Source organism: Leptodactylus fuscus, unplaced genomic scaffold (genome assembly GCF_031893055.1).
Source record: "Leptodactylus fuscus isolate aLepFus1 unplaced genomic scaffold, aLepFus1.hap2 HAP2_SCAFFOLD_167, whole genome shotgun sequence".
Taxonomy (NCBI): Eukaryota; Metazoa; Chordata; class Amphibia; order Anura; family Leptodactylidae; genus Leptodactylus; species Leptodactylus fuscus.
In genome coordinates this window covers 113,476-139,111 of record NW_027440189.1, presented here as the reverse complement: position 1 = coordinate 139,111, position 25,636 = coordinate 113,476, and the positions used below count along the sequence as shown (strand labels likewise).

The following is a 25,636-nucleotide window of genomic DNA, read 5'->3' as shown; positions in this document are numbered from 1 at the left end:
TGACATTACAGCCTACAGGAGGCGTCTGCAGCCCCAGACCTACAAGGCAGAGGAGAGGTGGGTGGCGGGGACAGCTCTGTTCTCAGGAGGATGTGGCGGCTCTGAGAAGAGCCTTTGGGTTATGTAGTAGAGAGTCGGGGAGCGGCGGAATTAGCCTCCGAAGCCGTAGAGAGTGCGGCCCTGGCGCTTGAGCGCGTACACCACGTCCATGGCGGTGACGGTCTTCCTCTTGGCGTGCTCGGTGTAGGTGACGGCGTCACGGATGACGTTCTCCAGGAAGACTTTCAGGACACCGCGATTTTCTTCATAGATGAGACCGGAGATGCGCTTGACGCCTCCTCTGCGAGCTAGACGGCGGATGGCAGGCTTGGTGATGCCCTGGATGTTATCCCGGAGCACCTTCCTGTGCCGCTTGGCACCGCCCTTGCCGAGACCTTTCCCTCCTTTACCGCGACCGGACATCTTCTGTGCTGCTGACAGACTAGAACAAGCGTCCCTCCGCACAGCCGCCTTTTTATATAGAGAGTGGTTGGACCAGAAGGAGAACCCTGCTTTGATGACGTAATTCTTCGGCGTGACTCCTACAAGCCCCTCCTCTGTCTCGCGCTGATTGGCTGACATAAGACAATGGATCACTTTGAATTTCCCGCTCATTCTCCCATTGCCGAGGGTCAGCGGTCAGCGGCTCCTTCTAGCCGGCCTACTAGATAACATGTAGGGCGCTGTTCTCACTGCTCCAGACCTTCTTCTCTGTCAATAGGACTATTGTATTCCGGAGCCGCACCCCCTCCTCCCCGGATCTAATTCTTCTCCCGGCTGCGGTATCTCCTCTCTGCCCCCTATGGGCATCCTTGTGTAATCGCCGCGAGGCTGCAGTTATAGTGAACCCCGGGTGCGGGCTGTGCAGTTCCACGCTGATCCAGATGGGGGCGCGGGGAACAAACGGCACAGCTCGGGAGACCCTGTATATACGGATCCCAGCCAGCAGGTGGCGCACAGATACTACATAGGACGGTTACCGGGGCTCTAATTCTGTCGTTAGACGATCGTCTTTAACCCTTTCCCGCCAATGGCATTTTTTGTTTTTTTCGTTTTTTACTCCCCTCCTTCTAAGCCCCATAACTTTTTTATTTCTCCGCTCCCAGAGCCATATGAGGTCTTAATTTTTGTGGGACAAATTTTTCTTCCTGATGCCACCATTAATTATTCTATATAATGTACTGGGAAGCAGGAAAAACCATCAGAATGGGGTGGATTTGAAGAAAAAATGCATTTCTGCGACTTTCTTACGGGCTTTGGTTTTACGGCGTTCACTGTGCAGCCAAAATGACATGTCCCCTGTATTCTGTGTTTCGGTACGGTTCCAGGGATACCAAATTTATACGGTTTTATTTAAATTTCTACCCCTTAAAAAAAAAAATCCAAGACTGTGTTTTATTTTGTTTTTTCTAAAAGTCGCCATATTCCGACAGCCGTAACTTTTTTATACGTCCGTGTACAGGGATGTGTAGGGCGTCTTTTTTTGCGGGGTCGGGTGTACTCTTTAGTTCTACCATTTTCGGGAAATGTTATTGCTTTGATCACTTTTTATTCAAATTTTTATCAGAATCCCACCCCATGCATGGGACCTTGATGGGACTTGGCAGCACTGTAATTGACCGTCTGCTTCACCCCAAGTGTGAGAAGAAGCTATCGCAGGTCCTTCCTTCCAACCGCGACCAGGCTGTATAATCTACATCAAACCAAGCGAAGACACTCCGCACAGACAACTAAATGACTATGAATGTCCTCCTTCTTTCTTCTCTGTTCCTTAGCTGCTATGGACTCCTAGTATATCTTTCTCAGCATATGTGTGTCTACATCTGTAATATATTACTGTGTATTATCCTGTATCTGTATTACTATGCAGCTGAAACATACTGAAATTTCCCCACTGTGGGACTATTAAAGGATTATCTTATCTCTTATCTTATCTTATACTCCCTGTGTGTATACACTAGCTAGGCCAGTCCTGTTATAGTCCTTATTATATAATCCACAAGATACAGGTATTTCTGTGAGTATCTGTATTCTGCCCTTTACTTACAATAGACAGAGTAGGCCGTTCCGTGATTGGCTATATTTCAACACGTGACCTTCCGACAATGAAGTAGTCGACAACATACTATGTTAAAACCCATAAGAAGTAGGCATTTTTGTGATTGGCTACATTCAATCTATTTATTATAGATAAAGTAGGCCGCTTTGTGATTGGCCACATCTTAACACGTGACTTTTTGATAATGAAGCAGTAGATAATTCCATCATGTTAAAACCCATAAGAAGTAGGCATCTCTGTGATTGGCCAGTTTATCTCTATATACATCATGGATGAAAGTAGGCCACTCCATGATTGGCCATATTGTTAAACTACTTAGTGGCCATCCACAGTAAAAACCCATAGGGAATAGGCGACCCTGTGATTGGCTACAGTCATCTTCATATACAACATGGACAAAAGGAGGCTGTCATGGGATTGGCTACATAACAACATGTGACCCTCTGACAATCTAGTAGTGGGCATTCCACTATGGCAAGACTCATAGGAAGTAGGCAAATCTGTGATTGGCTGGTTCTACTCTATATACACTATGGGCTAAGGTAGGCCAGTCTGCTATTGGCCACATAACAACATGTGATCTTTTGCAAACTAAGCACAAGCACCCTTCTATAGTAAAAATCCATAGAAAATAGGCAACTCTGTGATTGGCTACAGTCACTCCTATATACACTATGGACAAAAGTAGGCTGTCTTGGGATTGGCTATATAACAACACATGATCGATCTTGCTCTTGGATACATAAGTTCTCCTTCAGGTCCGATGCCATTTCCCATGTCACTTAAATAGTAGGCAGTCCCCCTATTGGCTGTTAGGACCTTCATAGACTATAGTGGGATATGTAGGCTCACATATGTGCCGTGGTTATAGAAGATGTCTGAGTGACCAATCATATTTGTCCACATGTTTTCTTTCAAGTCCGCTATCGATATAAAATAGGGGCGGAGCTTAAGATGGGCCGCTCTATTCTGATTGGCTCCAAACTTTAAAAGCACACGGCCACATCTATACAGTATTTTTCTATTAACATACATCCCTATTTTATAAACTAGCCACTATATATATATATATACAGAAACATAACTTATTCATTACACATTGATCATTTCAGTATCATTTTAAACATTTTAATTACAAATGCTGCCGGCCATGTTTTCAGTAAAATGTCATTCTTTTATTATTGTTTCTGACTATTTGATTGTGATCATTATTGCTATTACTTTATTATATGTTTGTTTTGTGTTTTTCTGGATGGGAAATGTGACAATGTAGAGTGGCTGGATTCTTGCTCCGTGTCGGTGTCGTCTCTCCGCACACGCATGTAATATGACCATATTGACTTATGAACTCTTCTGGCAAATTTTGCATCCTGGAAAGAGATAAATTAGGATATATAATTAGGAAAGAAAGATAAGCAATTTTGTTATTGAAAACTTTATTTCTGTTTGTTCTTTATCTTCTTTTCTCTGACTGGTGACCACTTCCGCTATTATGCAGTAGGCAGGTACTTCCGGACATATGCACATCCTAGTTCTTTTAGTATATAAGTTCTCATTGAAGAGTTGCCAACATGCCATGATTAAGGTGCTTCGGCACTGAAACGCGTCGGCGTTAAACACTACCACCTCTGTACATGGACTACATTACTCTGAGATGTCCGAATTTTTAATGTGAAAAATAAAAGCGAAGTTTTAATCTAATCTCCCGACACAAGAGTTCTGGCTGCTGGATCCTTTTTTTCTTTACTGCATCATTGCGGCTCCGACCGGAGGGAGTCTTTTACCTGACAATCCGTGAGGACTCTCCAGGAGAACACCGGAAATATGGAACTGGAAGGCAACAATTTTTCTCTTTTCATTTTGGACACTGCTCAAAAACTATCTTACTATTAAGGGGCTGAATGCATACCATATTTGTTTGCAGTCCTGTTATACTCCCTGCGTGTATACACTAGCTGGGCCGGTCCCGTTATACTCCCCGCGTGTATACACTAGCTGGGCCGGTCCCGTTATACTCCCTGCGTGTATACACTAGCTGGGCCAGTCCCGTTATACTCCCTGTGTGTATACACTAGCTGGGCCAGTCCCGTTATACTCCCCGCGTGTATACACTAGCTGGGCCAGTCCCGTTATACTCCCTGTGTGTATACATTAGCTGGGCCAGTCCCGTTATACTCCCTGTGTGTATACACTAGCTGGGCCGGTCCCGTCACACTCCCCGCGTGTATACACTAGCTGGGCCAGTCCCGTTATACTCCCTGTGTGTATACATTAGCTGGGCCAGTCCCGTTATACTCCCTGTGTGTATACACTACCTGGGCCGGTCCCGTCACACTCCCTGCGCGTATACACTAGCTGGGCCAGACCCGTTATACTCCCCGCGTGTATACACTAGCTGGGCCGGTCCCGTCACGCTCCCCGTGTGTATACACTAGCTGAGCCAGTCCCGTCACGCTCCCCGTGTGTATACACTAGCTGGGCCGGTCCCGTTATACTCCCCGCGTGTATACACTAGCTGGGCCGGTCCCGTCACGCTCCCCGTGTGTATACACTAGCTGAGCCAGTCCCGTCACGCTCCCCGCGTGTATACACTAGCTGGGCCAGTCCCGTTATACTCCCCGCGTGTATACTCTAGCTAGGCCAGTCCCGTTATACTCCCTGTGTGTATACACTAGCTAGGCCAGTCCCGTTATACTCCCTGTGTGTATACACTAGCTGGGCCGGTCCCGTCACGCTCCCCGTGTGTATACACTAGCTGGGCCGGTCCCGTTACGCTCCCTGTGTGTATACACTAGCTGGGCCGGTCCCGTTACGCTCCCCGCGTGTATACATTAGCTGGGCCGGTCCCGTTACGCTCCCTGCGTGTATACACTAGCTGAGCCAGTCCCGTCACGCTCCCCGTGTGTATACACTAGCTGGGCCAGTCCCGTTACGCTCCCCGTGTGTATACACTAGCTGGGCCAGTCCCGTTACGCTCCCCGTGTGTATACACTAGCTGGGCCAGTCCCGTTACGCTCCCTGTGTGTATACACTAGCTGGGCCAGTCCCGTTATACTCCCTGTGTGTATACACTAGCTGGGCCAGTCCCGTTACGCTCCCCGTGTGTATACACTAGCTGGGCCAGTCCCGTTACGCTCCCTGCGTGTATACACTAGCTGGGCCGGTCCCGTTACGCTCCCCGTGTGTATACACTAGCTGGGCCGGTCCCGTCACGCTCCCCGTGTGTATACACTAGCTGGGCCAGTCCCGTCACGCTCCCCGCGTGTATACACTAGCTGGGCCAGACCCGTTATACTCCCCGCGTGTATACACTAGCTAGGCCAGTCCCGTTATACTCCCTGTGTGTATACACTAGCTGGGCCAGTCCCGTTATACTCCCTGTGTGTATACACTAGCTGGGCCAGTCCCGTTATACTCCCTGTGTGTATACACTAGCTGGGCCGGTCCCGTCACGCTCCCCGTGTGTATACACTAGCTGGGCCGGTCCCGTTACGCTCCCTGTGTGCATACACTAGCTAGGCCAGTCCCGTTATACTCCCTGTGTGTATACACTAGCTGGGCCAGTCCCGTTATACTCCCTGTGTGTATACACTAGCTGGGCCGGTCCCGTCAGGCTCCCCGTGTGTATACACTAGCTGGGCCGGTCCCGTTACGCTCCCTGTGTGTATACACTAGCTGGGCCGGTCCCGTTACGCTCCCCGCGTGTATACATTAGCTGGGCCAGTCCCGTCACACTCCCCGCGTGTATACACTAGCTGGGCCAGTCCCGTCACACTCCCCGCGTGTATACACTAGCTGGGCCGGTCCCGTCACGCTCCCCGTGTGTATACACTAGCTGGGCCGGTCCTGTTACGCTCCCCGTGTGTATACACTAGCTGGGCCAGTCCCGTTACGCTCCCCGTGTGTATACACTAGCTAGGCCAGTCCCGTTATACTCCCTGTGTGTATACACTAGCTGGGCCAGTCCCGTTACGCTCCCTGCGTGTGTACACTAGCTGGGCCGGTCCCGTTATACTCCCTGCGTGTACACACTAGCTGGGCCAGTCCCGTTATACTCCCTGTGTGTATACACTAGCTGGGCCGGTCCCGTCAGGCTCCCCGTGTGTATACACTAGCTGGGCCGGTCCCGTTACGCTCCCTGTGTGTATACACTAGCTGGGCCGGTCCCGTTACGCTCCCCGCGTGTATACATTAGCTGGGCCAGTCCCGTCACACTCCCCGCGTGTATACACTAGCTGGGCCAGTCCCGTCACACTCCCCGCGTGTATACACTAGCTGGGCCGGTCCCGTCACGCTCCCCGTGTGTATACACTAGCTGGGCCGGTCCCGTTACGCTCCCCGTGTGTATACACTAGCTGGGCCAGTCCCGTTACGCTCCCTGTGTGTATACACTAGCTGGGCCGGTCCCGTTACGCTCCCCACGTGTATACATTAGCTGGGCCAGTCCCGTCACACTCCCCGCGTGTATACACTAGCTGGGCCAGTCCCGTCACAATCCCCGCGTGTATACACTAGCTGGGCCGGTCCCGTCACGCTCCCCGCGTGTATACACTAGCTGGGCCGGTCCCGTTATACTCCCCGCGTGTATACACTAGCTGGGCCAGTCCCGTTACGCTCCCCGTGTGTATACACTAGCTGGGCCATTCCCGTCATGCTCCCCGTGTGTATACACTAGCTGGGCCGGTCCCGTTACGCTCCCTGTGTGTATACACTAGCTGGGCCGGTCCCGTTACGCTCCCCGCGTGTATACATTAGCTGGGCTGGTCCCGTTACGCTCCCTGCGTGTATACACTAGCTGAGCCGGTCCCGTTACGCTCCCTGCGTGTATACACTAGCTGAGCCAGTCCCGTCACGCTCCCCGTGTGTATACACTAGCTGGGCCAGTCCCGTTACGCTCCCCGTGTGTATACACTAGCTGGGCCAGTCCCGTTACGCTCCCTGTGTGTATACACTAGCTGGGCCAGTCCCGTTATACTCCCTGTGTGTATACACTAGCTGGGCCAGTCCCGTTACGCTCCCCGTGTGTATACACTAGCTGGGCCAGTCCCGTTACGCTCCCTGCGTGTATACACTAGCTGGGCCGGTCCCGTTACGCTCCCCGTGTGTATACACTAGCTGGGCCGGTCCCGTCACGCTCCCCGTGTGTATACACTAGCTGGGCCAGTCCCGTCACGCTCCCCGCGTGTATACACTAGCTGGGCCAGACCCGTTATACTCCCCGCGTGTATACACTAGCTAGGCCAGTCCCGTTATACTCCCTGTGTGTATACACTAGCTGGGCCAGTCCCGTTATACTCCCTGTGTGTATACACTAGCTGGGCCAGTCCCGTTATACTCCCTGTGTGTATACACTAGCTGGGCCGGTCCCGTCACGCTCCCCGTGTGTATACACTAGCTGGGCCGGTCCCGTTACGCTCCCTGTGTGCATACACTAGCTAGGCCAGTCCCGTTATACTCCCTGTGTGTATACACTAGCTGGGCCAGTCCCGTTATACTCCCTGTGTGTATACACTAGCTGGGCCGGTCCCGTCAGGCTCCCCGTGTGTATACACTAGCTGGGCCGGTCCCGTTACGCTCCCTGTGTGTATACACTAGCTGGGCCGGTCCCGTTACGCTCCCCGCGTGTATACATTAGCTGGGCCAGTCCCGTCACACTCCCCACGTGTATACACTAGCTGGGCCGGTCCCGTTACGCTCCCTGCGTGTATACACTAGCTGGGCCAGTCCCGTTACGCTCCCTGTGTGTATACACTAGCTGGGCCGGTCCCGTCAGGCTCCCCGTGTGTATACACTAGCTGGGCCGGTCCCGTTACGCTCCCTGTGTGTATACACTAGCTGGGCCGGTCCCGTTACGCTCCCCGCGTGTATACATTAGCTGGGCCAGTCCCGTCACACTCCCCGCGTGTATACACTAGCTGGGCCAGTCCCGTCACACTCCCCGCGTGTATACACTAGCTGGGCCGGTCCCGTCACGCTCCCCGTGTGTATACACTAGCTGGGCCAGTCCCGTTACGCTCCCCGTGTGTATACACTAGCTGGGCCAGTCCCGTTACGCTCCCTGCGTGTATACACTAGCTGGGCCGGTCCCGTTACGCTCCCCGTGTGTATACACTAGCTGGGCCGGTCCCGTTACGCTCCCCGTGTGTATACACTAGCTGGGCCGGTCCCGTTACGCTCCCTGCGTGTATACACTAGCTGGGCCAGTCCCGTTACGCTCCCTGTGTGTATACACTAGCTGGGTCGGTCCCGTCACACTCCCTGCGTGTATACACTAGCTGGGCCAGTCCCGTCACGCTCCCCGTGTGTATACACTAGCTGGGCCGGTCCCGTTACGCTCCCTGCGTGTATACACTAGCTGGGCCAGTCCCGTTACGCTCCCTGTGTGTATACACTAGCTGGGTCGGTCCCGTCACACTCCCTGCGTGTATACACTAGCTGGGCCGGTCCCGTCACACTCCCCGCGTGTATACACTAGCTGGGCCAGTCCCGTTATACTGCCTGCGTGTATACACTAGCTGGGCCGGTCCCGTTACGCTCCCTGCGTGTACACACTAGCTGGGCCGGTCCCGTCACGCTCCCTGCGTGTATACACTAGCTGGGCCGGTCCCGTCGCGCTCCCTGCGTGTATACACTAGCTGGACCGGTCCCGTTACGCTCCCTGCGTGTATACACTAGCTGGGCCGGTCCCGTCGCGCTCCCTGCGTGTATACACTAGCTGGGCCGGACTCGTCACGCTCCCTGCGTGTATACACTAGCTGGGCCGGTCCCGTCGCGCTCCCTGCGTGTATACACTAGCTGGACCAGTCCCGTTACGCTCCCTGCGTGTACACACTAGCTGGGCCGGTCCCGTCGTGCTCCCTGCGTGTATACACTAGCTGGGCCAGTCCCGTTATATTCCCTGTGTGTATACACTAGCTGGGCCGGTCCCGTTAAGCTCCCTGCGTGTATACACTAGCTGGGCCGGTCCCGTTACGCTCCCTGCGTGTACACACTAGCTGGGCCGGTCCCGTTACGCTCCCCGTGTGTATACACTAGCTGGGCCAGTCCCGTTATACTCCCCGCGTGTATACACTAGCTAGGCCAGTCCCGTTATACTCCCTGTGTGTATACACTAGCTGGGCCAGTCCCGTTATACTCCCTGTGTGTATACACTAGCTGGGCCGGTCCCGTCACGCTCCCCGTGTGTATACACTAGCTGGGCCGGTCCCGTTACGCTCCCTGTGTGTATACACTAGCTGGGCCGGTCCCGTTACGCTCCCCGCGTGTATACATTAGCTGGGCCAGTCCCGTCACACTCCCCGCGTGTATACACTAGCTGGGCCGGTCCCGTCACGCTCCCCGTGTGTATACACTAGCTGGGCCAGTCCCGTTACGCTCCCCGTGTGTATACACTAGCTGGGCCAGTCCCGTTACGCTCCCTGCGTGTATACACTAGCTGGGCCGGTCCCGTTACGCTCCCCGTGTGTATACACTAGCTGGGCCGGTCCCGTCACGCTCCCCGTGTGTATACACTAGCTGGGCCGGTCCCGTTACGCTCCCTGTGTGTATACACTAGCTGGGTCGGTCCCGTCACACTCCCTGCGTGTATACACTAGCTGGGCCAGTCCCGTCACACTCCCCGCGTGTATACACTAGCTGGGCCAGTCCCGTTACGCTCCCTGCGTGTATACACTAGCTAGGCCAGTCCCGTCACACTCCCCGCGTGTATACACTAGCTGGGCCAGTCCCGTTATACTGCCTGCGTGTATACACTAGCTGGGCCAGTCCCGTTACGCTCCCTGCGTGTATACACTAGCTAGGCCAGTCCCGTCACACTCCCCGCGTGTATACACTAGCTGGGCCAGTCCCGTCACACTCCCCGCGTGTATACACTAGCTGGGCCAGTCCCGTTATACTGCCTGTGTGTATACACTAGCTGGGCCGGTCCCGTTAAGCTCCCTGCGTGTATACACTAGCTGGGCCGGTCCCGTTACGCTCCCTGCGTGTATACACTAGCTGGGCCGGTCCTGTTGGCGCCTAAATCTGACAATCCTCATTCTATACACTAGCGGACCTGAAAGAGAACAAGGACAGTGGAGTCGTCTCCTATTGGCTGAAGCCATCTATCTTGGCGCTGATTGGCTGACCTCACAACTGTTCGGCATTTGGAATGTCCCGCTTATTGTATGTGACCGGCTCACACACGTAACAATCGTACAGCGCGTGTCTTATCCCGATATATTGTGATAGGTTTGCGCATGTCACTGATGCAGATTGTCAGCTGTGGCGGCCACATACAGCTCAGTGTGAATTAGGCCATAGATCTGTAGCCTCGGTCACTATAACGAGCAGTAAATACCGGATAAGGGTGCATTCACACTGAGTAAACGCTAGCTTATTTTGTAGAGTAAAATTACACTTGTAAATTTTGCTATCCCATTGACTTCAATGACATTTTACAGGCGTATTTTTACAGGCGTATTTTTTACTGGCGTATTTTTACACTTGTAAAAAAATATCATTGAAGTCAATGGGATAGCAAAATTTACAAGTGTAATTTTACTCTACAAAATAAGCTAGCGTTTACTCAGTGTGAATGCACCCTTAATCTGGACTAGAGGCGCCGAAACACAAGCGGGAGTTCTGGCGGGATCCCCTCACCATTCATTCAATGGAATTTCAAATAGACAACGCAATGACGTCACCGGCGTCTTCATGAAGGCGGAGCCAGCTGATCCTAAATGTCCAATCCTGTAAGTGCTCGGCGATTACGTCACAACAACGATGTTCCTCCTGATTGGTGCTATTTCAATACCATAGAGCCTCATTGATTGGCTTGGATAACAACCAATCACTGGCGCCGGCTGCTTGTCCTTGCGGGTATAAATGAGGAGGCGGCCTAAGCGCTGGAGCTTCACGGAGATTCACTCGTAGGAAGAAGGATGTCTGGACGCGGCAAGCAAGGAGGCAAAGCTCGTGCTAAGGCCAAGACCCGCTCATCCCGGGCAGGACTTCAGTTCCCCGTCGGTCGTGTGCACAGGCTTCTCCGCAAAGGCAACTACGCCGAGAGGGTTGGTGCCGGTGCTCCCGTCTACCTGGCGGCCGTACTGGAGTATCTGACCGCTGAGATCCTGGAGTTGGCTGGTAATGCTGCACGGGACAACAAGAAGACCCGCATCATCCCCCGTCACCTGCAGCTGGCCGTGCGCAATGACGAGGAGCTGAACAAACTGCTGGGTGGCGTGACCATCGCCCAGGGAGGCGTCCTGCCCAACATCCAGGCCGTGCTGCTGCCCAAGAAGACCGAGAGCAGCAAGCCCAGCAAGAGCAAGTGAGCGCCGCTCCCACCCCATCCGTCTATACAAGCAAAGGCTCTTCTAAGAGCCACCACCTTGTCTACAGCAGAGCTGCCTCCTGTCTACAATACGGGCTGTCCGTCTATTCTGAAGCCAGACCGGCGGCCCTTACAGGGAAGCACCGTGGGGTGACTGAGCGGGAGGGAGGAGGATTCACTCTGTAGGGAGATGTGGTGCGGGCGCGGGGTTTTGTGTCAGGTCGGGCTGGTGGTAATACTCTCCGCCGGGGCAGGTTTAGGAGAAGCTGCGATGAAACGGTATGTGAAGGGCTGATACAAAGCTTCTACCGCAGGATCCGGCGCTCACCTCCGCTTTATCTCTCCTCTCACACGGTTGGTGATTTTGAAAATCGCCGATTTCTATTCTGTGACCGTTACAAGCAGCGCGAGAGCCGGCAGCGTCACGTGGTGCAGAGGGAGAAAGCGCGCGAATTTCAAACACTCAATAACGCTCAGCATTTCCCCTCATGACACTGTCAGTTACATCCTCCGCTCCTCAGAAGGGAGACTGAGCGGAAGAGTCAGCAACACATCGGGGCAGCAGCGGTGAGGTTACTGTAGAGGGCGCTGCAGATAGATATGTATCATTATATATAAGGGAGGGAGGGAGCGAGACCCGGTGCCGCTACTCAGTGACTGTAAGGGAAAGGGTAACCTCTCTATTAGCAGCCAGTGAAGGCTTCTCTTCTCCCCTCCCGAGAGGAGAAAGACAACGGCTACAGCTCGTCTGAGGGAGGATTTGGTGGCTCTGAGAAGAGCCTTTGTGTTGTCAGACGGTGCCTGGGCAGATTTAAGCCCTCTCCCCACGAATCCTGCGGGCCAGCTGGATGTCTTTGGGCATGATGGTGACCCTCTTGGCGTGGATGGCGCACAGGTTGGTGTCCTCAAAGAGCCCGACCAGGTAAGCCTCGCTAGCTTCCTGCAGGGCCATGACGGCGGAGCTCTGGAAGCGGAGATCCGTCTTGAAGTCCTGGGCGATCTCTCGGACCAGGCGCTGGAAGGGAAGCTTACGGATCAGCAGCTCGGTGGACTTCTGGTAGCGGCGGATTTCACGCAGAGCGACTGTACCAGGGCGGTAGCGGTGAGGCTTCTTCACTCCGCCGGTGGCGGGAGCGCTCTTCCTGGCGGCCTTAGTGGCCAGCTGCTTGCGGGGAGCTTTCCCTCCGGTGGATTTGCGGGCGGTCTGCTTGGTTCTGGCCATCGCTTCAGTATAGACGTTACACAGCGGTGATATGAGCTGAGGAGCGGAAAGAGCGACATATTTATACAGCCGGGGCTCGTCCTCATTGGCTCATGGAAAGCCCGCCCCCTCCATCCCATTGGCCCAGGATTAGCTCTCATGCCCCTCCCCCTGCCCGAGCCCTGATCCTGTGCCGGGGAGTCACCTCTGCACTGCCGGCCTCACATCGCATCACAGCCGCAGCTTGTATCCTGGTGTGTATGTGTGTGCGGTACCGCAGGCTATGTGACCAGTCAGTGCGGCCAATAAGTGGCGCCATATCACCCCCGTGTGGCCACTGCAGAGAACCGCACACTCCGAATAAGAACCGCAACCGGATCCAACTGCTGAACAAGAGGGAAACACGATCCCAATGCGGAACAGCGGCATTGCATGGCTAGAACCGCTTTGGGGTAACGCCCTGGTCTGCACGCTGGTAATAGCCGCGAGGCTGCCGCTTCTGTCATGTGGACTGCAGCAGTCTATGAATAGTGAACCCCGGGTGCGGGCTGTGCAGTTCCACGCTGATCCAGATGGGGGCGCGGGGAACAAACGGCACAGCTCGGGAGACCCTGTATATACGGATCCCAGCCAGCAGGTGGCGCACAGATACTACATAGGACGGTTACCGGGGGGGGGGGGGGGGGGGGGGGGGTCTCCAGTCACATTCTGCACTACTGGGCTCAGGACACACATTGCAGGGAAGCGGTTTTTCTGTAGCTTTTTTCTTGTATATGTTGCTGTTGTGCTTTCATACACAAGGTGGCGCCTCAGCCTTCTATTGGTTTCTAGTGGGTCCTCAGAGCCATAGCACAGGCTCACAGCAGCACATTTGTATTGCAGCTCTGGCCTTGACTGGAGTCTGAAAAGACTTCGGGCTAAAGGGCGAGTTCCCACAGAGTTTTTTTGCAGGCTGCCTCTGACTTCAATGGGAGCCAATTGCTTTTTTTCTAGGCTAGCGAGATTTCCGCGGGACAGTCACGATTTGGGTGACATGTCCCGCGGTCCCGGTTGGAGGGAGGTATGTCCCGATTTCAACTCAGATCTGCGTCCAGAGGACGCAGATCTGAGTTGAACACATATGCGGCTGAAGCAAGGAGCTGACACAGGTCAGCTCCTCGCTTCGCCGCTGCCCGCCTCTCTCCCTGACACATGCGGCTGAAGCTGCTCGCGTGCTCGCTTCGCCGCTGCGTCTCTCTCTCGCTGACACATGCGGCTGAAGCGAGGAGCTGACCTGTGTCAGCTCCTCGCTTCGCCGCTGCCGCCAGCTCCTGGCTTGTAGACGCGATGTACAAGCCAGGAGCCGGCGGCAGCGGCGAAGCGAGGAGCTGACACAGGTCAGCTCCTCGCTTCAGCCGCATGTGTCAGCGAGAGAGAGACGCAGCGGCGAAGCGAGCACGCGAGCAGCTTCAGCCGCATATGTGTCAGGGAGAGAGGCGGGCAGCGGGGAAGCGAGGAGCTGACCTGTGTCAGCTCCTTCCTTCAGCCGCATGTGTCAGCGAGAGAGGCGGGTAGAGCGGCGAGGGAGCGGAGGAGAAGGTAAGTTTAATGTGGAGGTGGAACGTGAATCTGGGGGCAGATGAAGGAGAGGACGGCATGACACTGGGGGCAGAGATGTGGGGACATGAATCTGGGGGCAGAGATGGAGAGGACATGAATCTGGGGGCAGAGATGGGGGACATGAATCTGGGGGCAGAGATGGAGAGGACATGAATCTGGGGGCAGAGATGGGGGACATGAATCTGGGGGCAGAGATGGAGGGGACATGAATCTGGGGGCAGAGATGGGGGACATGAATCTGGGGGCAGAGATGGGGGACATGAATCTGGGGGCAGAGATGGAGAGGACATGAATCTGGGGGCAGAGATGGGGGACATGAATCTGGGGGCAGAGATGGAGGGACATGAATCTGGGGGCAGAGATGGAGGGACATGAATCTGGGGGCAGAGATGGGGGGACATGAATCTGGGGGCAGAGATGGAAGAGGGACTTGAAACTGGGGGCAGATGAAAGGTGTATATGAAACTGGGGGAGAGATAGAGGGGGGACATATAATTTACGGGTGACTGTAGGAGGATTATACTGTGTGCGGGCACATGACAAATTAACGAGTGGGCGGAGTCAACACAAAAGTGGGCGGGGCTAAATTTGCCCGCACAATTTGTCCCTCTTTCAGTTCTTCAAAAGTTGGGAGGTATGCCTATCCTGCCGCAGCGCGATGCCGCTCTCTTCTAGGCGGAATGTGGCTCCTCTGTGTGAATATAGCCTAACAGTGACTGACTGGAGCAGAGGGCTAGAAGAGCCCACAAGAGCTTCCAATGTATGAAGGAAGGGGAGAGATCCAGTGGCTGAGGGGAGAGGCTGCTCACATGGCGCTGTGGTGGGGCAGTGTTATTGCAGGCTGAAGGCTTTCGGCTGAGCGCTGCACTGGGAGACTCTTGTCCTCCTGACACAGGACTCCCCTGACTTGCTGTTGCTCTCCCACTCACTCAGAAGAAGATCCTGGCCAATTGCCTTATTCACAGCCCGACCCTCGGTGCCCTATTGACAACCTTTCACATACATACCTGTGATAGGATGGGAAGATAGGAGGGAATAAAAGCTCTGATCTGCCCTCAACACTCAAATCATTGAAACCTCAAGGCAAAAACTATTGAAGAAAAAACCTCCAGCTCTCCCCCTGAAGATGTCTGATCCTCTGTAGTATCCTAATTCCATGAAAGACACTGCTGTGGATGGAGCCCGTGACAGGGCAGAGAGCTTTGTGCTCCTTCCCCGGGAGCTGTGGGCGCAATGTGATGACATCACTCACATCGCACTTGCAGCTCCCTGACCAGTCCATGAGAAGAGACTGCACAGAGCGGCAGGGGAGCGAGGAGAGGAAACTATCAGTGTCTTATTATGTTAGACTGGGGGCAGATGAAGGGGGCATTAAACTCGGGGAAGATTAAGTGGCCATTAAATTGAGGGAGATGAAGTGGAACATTAAACAGGAAGGGGGGGTCAGATCATGGTGGGACAGTGACATTAATCCGGGGACAGCTGGTTTGGGATATTAAACTGGGGGCAATAATAATGATTTTCCCTTTGTAAATACAAGTAAGGTCACTTTGCATTTAATGGACTGATGTCATATTGGCCTTGTGAAGGCTCCCGGCCCATCATTCTATTTCTTCTATTGCAGGCTACGCTAGGTAGTCTGCAATAGAAGAGCCGGTATTTTGCAATGCATTAGCATTAGAGATGAGCGAACAGCATTCAATCGAATATCAGGCTGCTTCTATTTCTTCTATTGCAGGATACGCTAGGTAGTCTGGGATCCATGTCAGCTTGCGATATGCATGAGCTGACTTTTTCCCATAGGAATGCATTGGCCAGCGTTGATTGGCCGAATGCCATACTGTCAGGATACGGAGTCGCCGCGGTCTCCTTGCTGCGCGGCGTCTCCCTGGGAGACGTGTTAGGAGTTCTATTGGGTGTGCTTAGGTCATTAAGGGTTAATCTTTTCCTTGCCTTCAGTCTCCATGTCATGCAGTAACTGTGACGTCCTTCTGGTCAAGGCTCGGCTGTTCCTGGACAGACTTCTCCCTCCTCCTCCCTCCTCACAAGCAGGACACCTCAGTACTGGAGATCTTGATGGAGCGATTGCTTGATCTTGTGGGCTGAAAATGGCCGCCTTACTGGTCCTGGTTTCCATGGAATGACTGTGACAAGCCGAGTGATGGAAGTGTGACACTGTGATCTCATGATGTGACCAGTCCTGAGATTCTGATGAGCCCCTGCTGTCCTGTACTAGGCCGCAGCCTGAGCTGTAGTAAGCATGACACCGAGCATGAGCCGCCCCACAGCTTGTATAGGAAATAGCCTAATAATAATAATAATAATAATAATAATAATAATAATAATAATAATAATAATAATAATAATAATAATAATAATCCTACTAATATTATAAATGTGAAAGTTTGTGTGTTTGGATGTTTGTGAGTTTGGATGTTTGTTCCTCAATCACGCTAAAACGCCTGGACGGATTTGCGTGCAATTTTCCACAAACATAGTTTTCCCTCAGGATTGAGTCACAGGCTACTTTTGGTGCCACTAAACAACATGGCTTCCTAGCAGGAGACTCACAAAAGCAGGACTCCTAGCCCCAGCTATAGACTCACACACACTGCCTGGCATTTCCTGCCTCAACCTGCCTGCACACTCCTTACTGTCTCCTCAGGAGTAGCCCTCACTCTACTCACTCACATTTACATATAGCTTTCCACTATACATACACAATACAACACATCACATTGTAATTACAGGTTGTCACGGGATGGTTAGAGTCTATACTATAGGCAATGTGTAATATATATTTCATGTGGAATGTATTCTCTAACCTGTTGTATACATCAATGTGTAGTTGGCTGATTCGGGTCTAGTGTGTTAGCACATTGTATGCAAATACCTCTAACTAGTGAGGACCAGTGAGGACAATGGGTGGAGATAATCTGATCAGTGTCTCCAAGAAGATGTTGGACTGTGCATTGTTCAAAAGAGACAGGGAGTCTGCTCTCCTTGGCATAGGTGAGGGGGGAAGGATCTGTGACTCAGCCCTTCCCACCCCCAGATATAGGAAGTAACAGTTTAGTATATAGTATATAGCTAGCAGTTAGTATGAGTTAGCCGGCCTGTGCACAGCTCTGTAGAGAGCCAGGATTTAGTTACAGGACCAAGGAGCCAAAGCTCTCATTGGATTGTGACTTCTGTGGACTTATTGTTATTACGGTTGATGTGACCGCCGCCGGCTACTAACTTTGTGGATTACAATAAATTGCTGTTGTCTCCCGACCTCTTGCGTCCGTGTTGATTCAAAAGACCATCCGGAGGAAGACGTATACCTTTGCTCCGTGACAACTGGTTGGCAGCGGTGGGATCAACAGCGGACAGCGAGATGGACTACAACAGCCCAGCGATTAATGGAGCCACAACCTCAGAATACAGGAACTGGACTATGGCAAGTCTACAAGTAAGGGCCCGGGAACTAAACCTGAGTTATCAGGGAAGAACGAAAGAGCAACTGATCGAGGCACTGGAGGAGATGACCCTGCAAAGCGACCATGAGGAGGGCTGCCCCCAGGAGACAGTAGAGATACGGGAGTGGCAGGTACAGACCCAAAAGAGCAGATGGGTTGTTTTGTATGAGGAGGAATTGGCAGTGCTGGGGCTAGGAGCAACTGCAGAGTAAAGGAGTAGAGCATTACAGAGGGCTCAGGAAACGGAGAAGGAGGAACAGAGAATGGCGCATGAAAAGGAAAGAATGGCACATGAAATGCGAATGGCTGAGATAACTATGAGGAATTATAATCAAACGTCGACCCCCAGCCCAACAGTGAGAGAACCACCATATGTCTCCCATAAACACTTCAAGACCTTTGATGAAGCGGCTGGGGATGTTGATGGATATTTTCAGGACTTCGAACACCAGTGCCGCCTGATGGAAGTCCCAGAGAAGGATTGGGTCCGGTATCTGGTGGGGCACCTACGAGATGGGGCTGCGGAAGCTCTCAGAGCCATGGACCCTAGTGATCAGCGGGACTATGAGGCCATTAAAAGAGCGGTGCAGAAGTATTATGCAGTCACTCCAGAGTCCTACCGAGTTCAGTTCCGCTCTTTGTCTTACAATGGGGGAAGCTCCTTCCACATGTTCACCCACAAGTTGAAGCAAGCATGCAAGCGCTGGCTAGAAGGAGAGGGGGCTGTCACAGTCGATAAAATCCTCCAAGTCATACTTAAGGAACAGTTCTTTTCCCAGTGCCCCGCTGAGATCCGTGAGTGGGTGCTGGAACGGAACCCAGCCACAGTTGAGCAAGCTGCTTCTCTTGCAGATGAGGGCCTGACCATCAAGCCGCAGTGGAAGAGGTTGTTTGCAGAGGAGCGGAAAACTACCACAGTCCGCCAGACACCCTTCAGCCAGCCACCCACCTTTCGTGCCCGGCCTCAGGATTACAATTCCCCCTCTACCCTTGCCCCAGCCCATCGGCCTCCAGCTATGAACAACCCTGTCCCTAGACAACGACCTACTGGAAGAATGCTAGAGCGCAGATGTTTTGGTTGCGGGCGACCTGGACATTTGCAAGCTAGTTGCCCTGTTAACATGGGGGCACGGGCCACCGTGACATCTCGGCCTATTCACTACCTGGGAACAACCCCTAGGACAGAAAGTTTGGCCCCATTTCCAGATGACTCCATGAATGACCCATCTGTTCCACCTCCAGGGGTCTGTGGGATTCAGCCTTCTGCCACACATCCTGCAAACCTTCAGCGGAAGCACTTGCAGGAGGTCCTCCTGGATGGCCGAACAGTTGTTGGATTCCGGGACTCGGGAGCTTTCCTAACGGTAGCGGACCCCCGAGTTGTGCGACCCGAGGCCCTAGAGGAGGGCCCTGGCATTTCTATCGAGTTGGCAGAGGGTACTCGGAGACGTATTCCTAAAGCTACCGTGGAACTTGACTATGGTTATGGACCAAAACGATGCACAATTGGTGTGATGAGCGGGCTGCCGGCCGATGTTCTGTTAGGCAACGATGTTGGAAATCTACAGTGCCACTTTGTGGGAGCAGTGACCCGAAGCCAAGCTCAGAGAGAAGCCAACATGGATCGACCGGATTTGCTGCCAGATTCCAGCCCAGCGGCCCCAACTTCCCAACTGGTGAGTGACTCTTCCCTCGGGGCTAATAATCCTGCAATTTGGGACAAGGCACAGTTTAGGAGGGAGGTAGAGACGGACCCTACATTGGATAGTTTCCGAGCACGGGCTGAGATTGGACAGATAGGAGAAAGTGGTGAGAAGATTATTAAGGAAGATGGACTCCTCTACCGGGTTACAGAGGCTTGCTCTCCAGATAAACCCTGGACTTATTGTAGACAGCTTGTTGTGCCCCAACGATACCGGGCCTCCCTACTGCACCTTGCCCATGACATTCCCATGGCTGGCCATCAAGGGAAAACTCGCACAGAACGGAGGCTTACTCACTTGTTTTATTGGCCTGGGATCTCTCAGGCTGTTGCGCAGTTCTGTCGGACTTGTGATGTATGTCAGCGTAGAGGCCGACCAGGGGACCACCCAAGAGCCCCCTTACAGCCTTTGCCCGTCATCGATGAACCCTTCCAACGAGTGGCTGTTGATATCATCGGGCCTTTGGCTAGACCTAGTAAATCTGGGAAACAATATATATTGACAGTAGTCGACTATGCCACCCGATACCCGGAAGCTGTGGCACTATCCTGTATCTCTGCCACCAAAGTAGCCGAGGCCCTTGTGACTGTCTTCACCAGAGTTGGATTCCCAAGTGAGATCTTGTCAGACCAGGGTACCCAATTTATGTCCGAACTGGTACAGTGTCTATGGCGTACCTGCGGGGTGCGGGCGATCCGGACCACCCCATACCACCCCCAGACCAATAAACTATGTGAGCGTTTTAATGGTACTCTAAAGAACATGTTAAAAGCCTTTACTGAGACTGATCCAGACTGGGAAAGGTACCTACCACATCTCCTGTTTGCATATCGGGAAGTGCCCCAGGAATCTACTGGATTTTCCCCCTTTGAACTGCTGTATGGCCGGAAAGTTCGTGGTCCGTTAACCTTAGTCAAGGAGCACTGGGAGGGGCCAGTGGAGGATACCGGAATTCCTGTTGTCCCTTATGTTCTGAAGCTTCGAGACACGCTGGCCCAGTTGGCCCATTTTGCTAAAGAGCAGGTCCAGAGGGCGCAGACTCGACAAAAGACTTGGTACGACCGCAAAGCACGCTATCGGGAATTTACTGAGGGGCAACAAGTTCTTATGATTGTCCCACATCCCCAAAATAAGCTACAGACCACCTGGGAAGGGCCTTTTAGAGTCCTCCGAAAGCTCAATGACACCAACTACCTCTTAGCACTAGATGAGCAGGGGCTCCGACAAAAGACTGTCCATATTAATATGATTAAGGAGTATCACGATCGGGCTCCACCTATGATTGCCATGTGCCAACTTGCCTCTGAGGAGCGCTCAGAAGGAGACTCCCTCCCGGATCTCCTAGAAACGGCCCAACGCATCACCACTGTAGAAGATGTCCCTCTAAAGGACCACCTGCACCCAGCACAGCGAGAGGAAGTGTCCAATATACTTCATCAGCACAGGGCTGCATTCTCCTCCCGACCAGGGCAAACCAGGCTGACCCAACACAATGTGGACACCCCCGGTGTCCCACCAATGCAACAAGCACCTTACCGGGTCCCTGAATCTGTCAAAAACACCATGTGCAAAGAGCTGGAGGATATGCTAGCCCTAGGGGTTATCCAAGCCTCGCACAGTCCCTGGGCTTCTCCAGTGGTGCTTGTACCCAAAAAGGATGGCAGTACGAGATTTTGTGTGGACTACAGGCGACTGAATGACCATACTATGAGTGACCCCTACCCTATGCCACGCATTGATGAGCTTCTGGACAAACTCGCTGCGGCTAAGTATGTCACCACCTTGGATCTCAGCAAGGGGTACTGGCAGATTCCCCTGACCGCTGCAGGGAGGGAAAGGTCAGCGTTCATAACCCCTTTCGGACTGTTTGAATTCCTAAGCATGCCTTTTGGAATGAAGAATGCCCCAGCAACCTTCCAGAGGATGGTGGACCAGCTACTTCAAGGATGCAGAGACTTTGCCTGTGCTTACTTGGATGATATCGCAATCTTTAGCCACACGTGGGAGGACCACTTGCATCATGTTGAGGCTGTTCTAGATCGGATACAGGAGGCCGGCCTGACAATTAGACCAGACAAATGCCAGATAGGTCTGGGCGAGGTGCAATACTTGGGACATAGAGTGGGAGGGGGAAAACTGCGACCAGAGCCCGCTAAGATACAGGCTATTAGAGACTGGCCCATACCACAGACCAAGAAACAGGTCATGGCGTTCTTAGGTACTGCTAGTTATTACCGAAAATTTGTCTCTAACTTCAGCTCTGTGGCCAAGCCCCTGACAGACCTGACGAAGAAGAACCTGCCCAGAGTGGTGAGCTGGACCCCGGCCTGCGACAGAGCTTTTAACCAACTGAAGGACGCCCTTGCCTGCTCACCTGTCCTTGCTGCCCCGGATTATAAACGAAGGTTTATTGTTCAGACAGACGCCTCCACATATGGACTGGGAGCCGTCCTCAGCCAAGTAAATGCCGCGGGGGAGGAGCACCCCATTGCCTACCTCAGCCGGAAGCTGCAGGACCGGGAAGTAGCATATGCCACTATAGAGAAGGAATGCTTGGCAGTAGTTTGGGCCCTCAAGAAGTTACAGCCGTACCTGTATGGTCGGGAGTTCACCGTAGTGACCGACCACAACCCCCTCACTTGGCTGCAGAGAGTCTCTGGGGACAATGGACGACTGTTGAGGTGGAGTCTGGCCCTTCAACCCTACAACTTTACCATTCAGTACCGCCGAGGGAGCCAACACCAGAACGCGGATGGGTTATCCCGGCAGGAGGACATATGACCTATAGAGACTGATGTGCATTCCCCAATTTACCTGTGTAGGCCAATTGGGTCATGCACATGTTTTGAGAGGGGGAGGGGTTGTCACGGGATGGTTAGAGTCTATACTATAGGCAATGTGTAATATATATTTCATGTGGAATGTATTCTCTAACCTGTTGTATACATCAATGTGTAGTTGGCTGATTAGGGTCTAGTGTGTTAGCACATTGTATGCAAATACCTCTAACTAGTGAGGACCAGTGAGGACAATGGGTGGAGATAATCTGATCAGTGTCTCCAAGAAGATGTTGGACTGTGCATTGTTCAAAAGAGACAGGGAGTCTGCTCTCCTTGGCATAGGTGAGGGGGGAAGGATCTGTGACTCAGCCCTTCCCACCCCCAGATATAGGAAGTAACAGTTTAGTATATAGTATATAGCTAGCAGTTAGTATGAGTTAGCCGGCCTGTGCACAGCTCTGTAGAGAGCCAGGATTTAGTTACAGGACCAAGGAGCCAAAGCTCTCATTGGATTGTGACTTCTGTGGACTTATTGTTATTACGGTTGATGTGACCGCCGCCAGCTACTAACTTTGTGGATTACAATAAATTGCTGTTGTCTCCCGACCTCTTGCGTCCGTGTTGATTCAAAAGACCATCCGGAGGAAGACGTATACCTTTGCTCCGTGACACATGTATCTCCTATCACTGCTATATACAGAGCCTGATACATATATACTCCTGTACACAGGCTGTATATACTATATAATTACATGTATTACCTATCACTGCTATATACAGTACCTGATACATATATACTCCTGTACACAGGCTGTATATACTATATAATTACATGTATTACCTATCACTGCTATATACAGTACCTGATACATATATACTCCTGTACACAGGCTGTATATACTATATAATTACATGTATCTCCTATCACTGCTATATACAGTACCTGATACATATTATACTCCTGTACACAGGCTGTATATACTATATAATTACATGTATTACCTATCACTGCTATATACAGTACCTGATACATATATACTCCTGTACACAGGCTGTATATACTATATAATTACATGTATCTCCTATCACTGCTATATACAGTACCTGATACATATATACTGACTACTGATATACACACACACATACACAGACTACTGACATACACACACATACACAGACTACTGACATACACACACAAATGCACAGACTACTGACGTACACACACACACATACACAGACTAGGACTGGACTGGAACAGAGATAGACTACCTGTCCTCTGATGGAAACCTGCACATCCCGGTAGGCGAGGTCCACCACCTGGAGTCTGCACAGAGAAGAAGAAATAGCTATGACATAGTCGTCAACAAGAGCGGGAGACAGCTGCTGAACCTGTGCCGAAGTCTGGGACTGTACATAATGAACGGGCGTACCAGAGGGGACACTCAGGGACGCTTCACACTAAACTCCCATGTGGGCAACAGCGTGGTGGACTATGTCATCACAGACGCAGACCGGTCAGACATAGATGCTCTCATAGTCACCCCTGAGACACACCTGTCAGACCACAATCAGATCCTGCTGTACATGAGATCCACTGACAAGCCCCTCACACAGCAGCCCCACCAGATTGGTCTCTACAACCTGCCACCATTCTTCAAATGGGCCAGTCACCGGGCCACCGAATACACCAATGCGGCTGACCGACCCGAAATCAAGGAACTGCTCACAAACTTCTATATGAGTTCCTACCAGCCAGACCAACAAGGGGTCACCCGAGCAGTGAAGGACTTCAGTAACATCCTGTACACCACGGCAGAACTAGCAGGCCTGAAACAGACAAAGCCCAAGAGACCGACTAACAAACAGTCTCACAAATGGTTTGACAGCGACTGCAAGGCTCTACGCCGTTCTCTAAGGGCAGCCTCCAACCAGAAACACAGAGACCCCAACAACAGAGAGTCGAGGGAAGCCTACAACAAATTATGCAAGCAATACAAGGGCACCCTCAGAGAGAAGAGACAGAGGTACCTCTCCCACAAAATAGAGCAACTAGAGGACTCCCTCCAGGACAGCTCATTCTGGGAGACCTGGCACCACATGGGCACAAAGCCCAAGATAAACTCTCTCCACATCCAAAATGGCAATATCTGGCTCAACTACTTCAGAGGTCTCTACAAAAACATCCCAGAAGAAGAACTAACTCCAGAACAGCAACAGATAATCACCAAACTGAGGGACATGGAGAAAGTCATCAAAGACTTCCAGAACCCTCTGGACTCACCAATCACCATAAAAGATATACAGGAAAGAATTGTCCTGCTGAAAGGCAAAAAGGCCAGAGGCCCCGACGGCATCCTACCAGAGATGATCAAATACAGCCCTCCAGCAATACATGTGGCACTGGCAAAGCTATTCACCCTCGTGCTCAATGCTGGACACTTCCCCGAAGACTGGAACAAAGGGCTCATAACCCCCATCTACAAGAATGGGGACCAATATGACCCCAACAACTACAGAGGGATCTGCGTCAGCAGCACGCTGGGGAAACTGTTCAACAGCATCATCAATAACAGAATCCTCACCTTCCTCACACAACACGGGGTCCTCAGCAAGAGCCAAGCAGGGTTCATGCCAAACCACCGCACCACAGACCATATCTACACCCTGCACAGCCTCATCAAGACGCACGTCCACAACACCAGAAGAGGCAAGATATTCACCTGCTTCGTAGACTTTAAGAAGGCGTTCGACTCAGTATGGCACCCAGGCCTACTCCTAAAACTCCTAGAGAGTGGAATAGGAGGAAGAATGTACAACGTCATCAAGAGCTCCTACACCGGAAACCAGTGCAGTGTGAAGGTGAATGGGAAAAGGACAGCATACTTCCAACAGGCCCGAGGGGTGAGACAAGGCTGTAGCCTGAGCCCAACGCTCTTCAACATCTACATCAATGAACTGGCTACAGCCCTGGAGGCCTCACCAACCCCAGGCCTCACCCTGAACAATCGAGAGGTGAAGTTCCTGCTATACGCCGACGACCTCCTACTCCTGGCCCCCACCGAGAAAGACCTCCAAGAAAGCCTGTCAGTGCTGGAAAAATTCAGCACCACATGGGCCCTACCCATCAACCAGAAGAAGACCAAAGTCATGGTATTTCAGAAGAAGGGCCACAATAAAGCCTCCACCACCCCACAATTCACACTGAACGGCTCCACACTGGAGAAAACCAACAGCTACACCTACCTGGGGCTGGAGCTCAGCCAATCAGGAAGCTTCAAAGCAGCAATAGAAACCCTGAAAGCAAAAGCCTGCAGAACCTCCTACGCCATCAGAAGACAACTGTACCACCTCAAACCACCGGTGAGGGTCTGGCTGAAGAAATTTGACGCAGTCATCTCCCCGATCCTTCTCTATGGCAGTGAGGTTTGGGGCCCAGCCACCTACCCAGACCAGTCAAAGTGGGATTCCAGCCCAACAGAGA

General features: G+C 52.3%; 3 protein-coding genes across 3 annotated transcripts; 1 reads left to right on the top strand and 2 right to left on the bottom strand.

Moving 5' to 3' along the window:
* Positions 1 to 150: 150 nt before the first annotated feature.
* LOC142187278 (histone H4-like) lies at positions 151 to 462 on the bottom strand. Its single transcript, XM_075261501.1, has one exon. The coding sequence runs from the start codon at positions 460 to 462 to the stop codon at positions 151 to 153; it is 312 nt and encodes a 103-aa protein (XP_075117602.1).
* A 10,557-nt stretch (positions 463 to 11,019) lies between these two features.
* On the top strand, positions 11,020 to 11,493 carry LOC142187282 (histone H2A type 2-B). Its single transcript, XM_075261505.1, has one exon. The coding sequence runs from the start codon at positions 11,020 to 11,022 to the stop codon at positions 11,410 to 11,412; it is 393 nt and encodes a 130-aa protein (XP_075117606.1). The 3' UTR covers positions 11,413 to 11,493.
* A 650-nt stretch (positions 11,494 to 12,143) lies between these two features.
* Positions 12,144 to 12,633, bottom strand: LOC142187288 (histone H3). The gene has a single exon (XM_075261511.1). It carries the CDS (start codon positions 12,631 to 12,633, stop codon positions 12,223 to 12,225), a length of 411 nt encoding a protein of 136 aa, XP_075117612.1. The 3' UTR covers positions 12,144 to 12,222.
* Between the last annotated feature and the right edge of the window lie 13,003 nt (positions 12,634 to 25,636).

What these genes read in the sequence shown, in the direction of transcription:
- LOC142187278 (XM_075261501.1), bottom strand. Translation starts at nt 462, where the DNA reads ATGTCCGGTCGCGGTAAAGGAGGGAAAGGTCTCGGCAAGGGCGGTGCC.
- LOC142187282 (XM_075261505.1), top strand. Translation starts at nt 11,020, where the DNA reads ATGTCTGGACGCGGCAAGCAAGGAGGCAAAGCTCGTGCTAAGGCCAAG.
- LOC142187288 (XM_075261511.1), bottom strand. Translation starts at nt 12,633, where the DNA reads ATGGCCAGAACCAAGCAGACCGCCCGCAAATCCACCGGAGGGAAAGCT.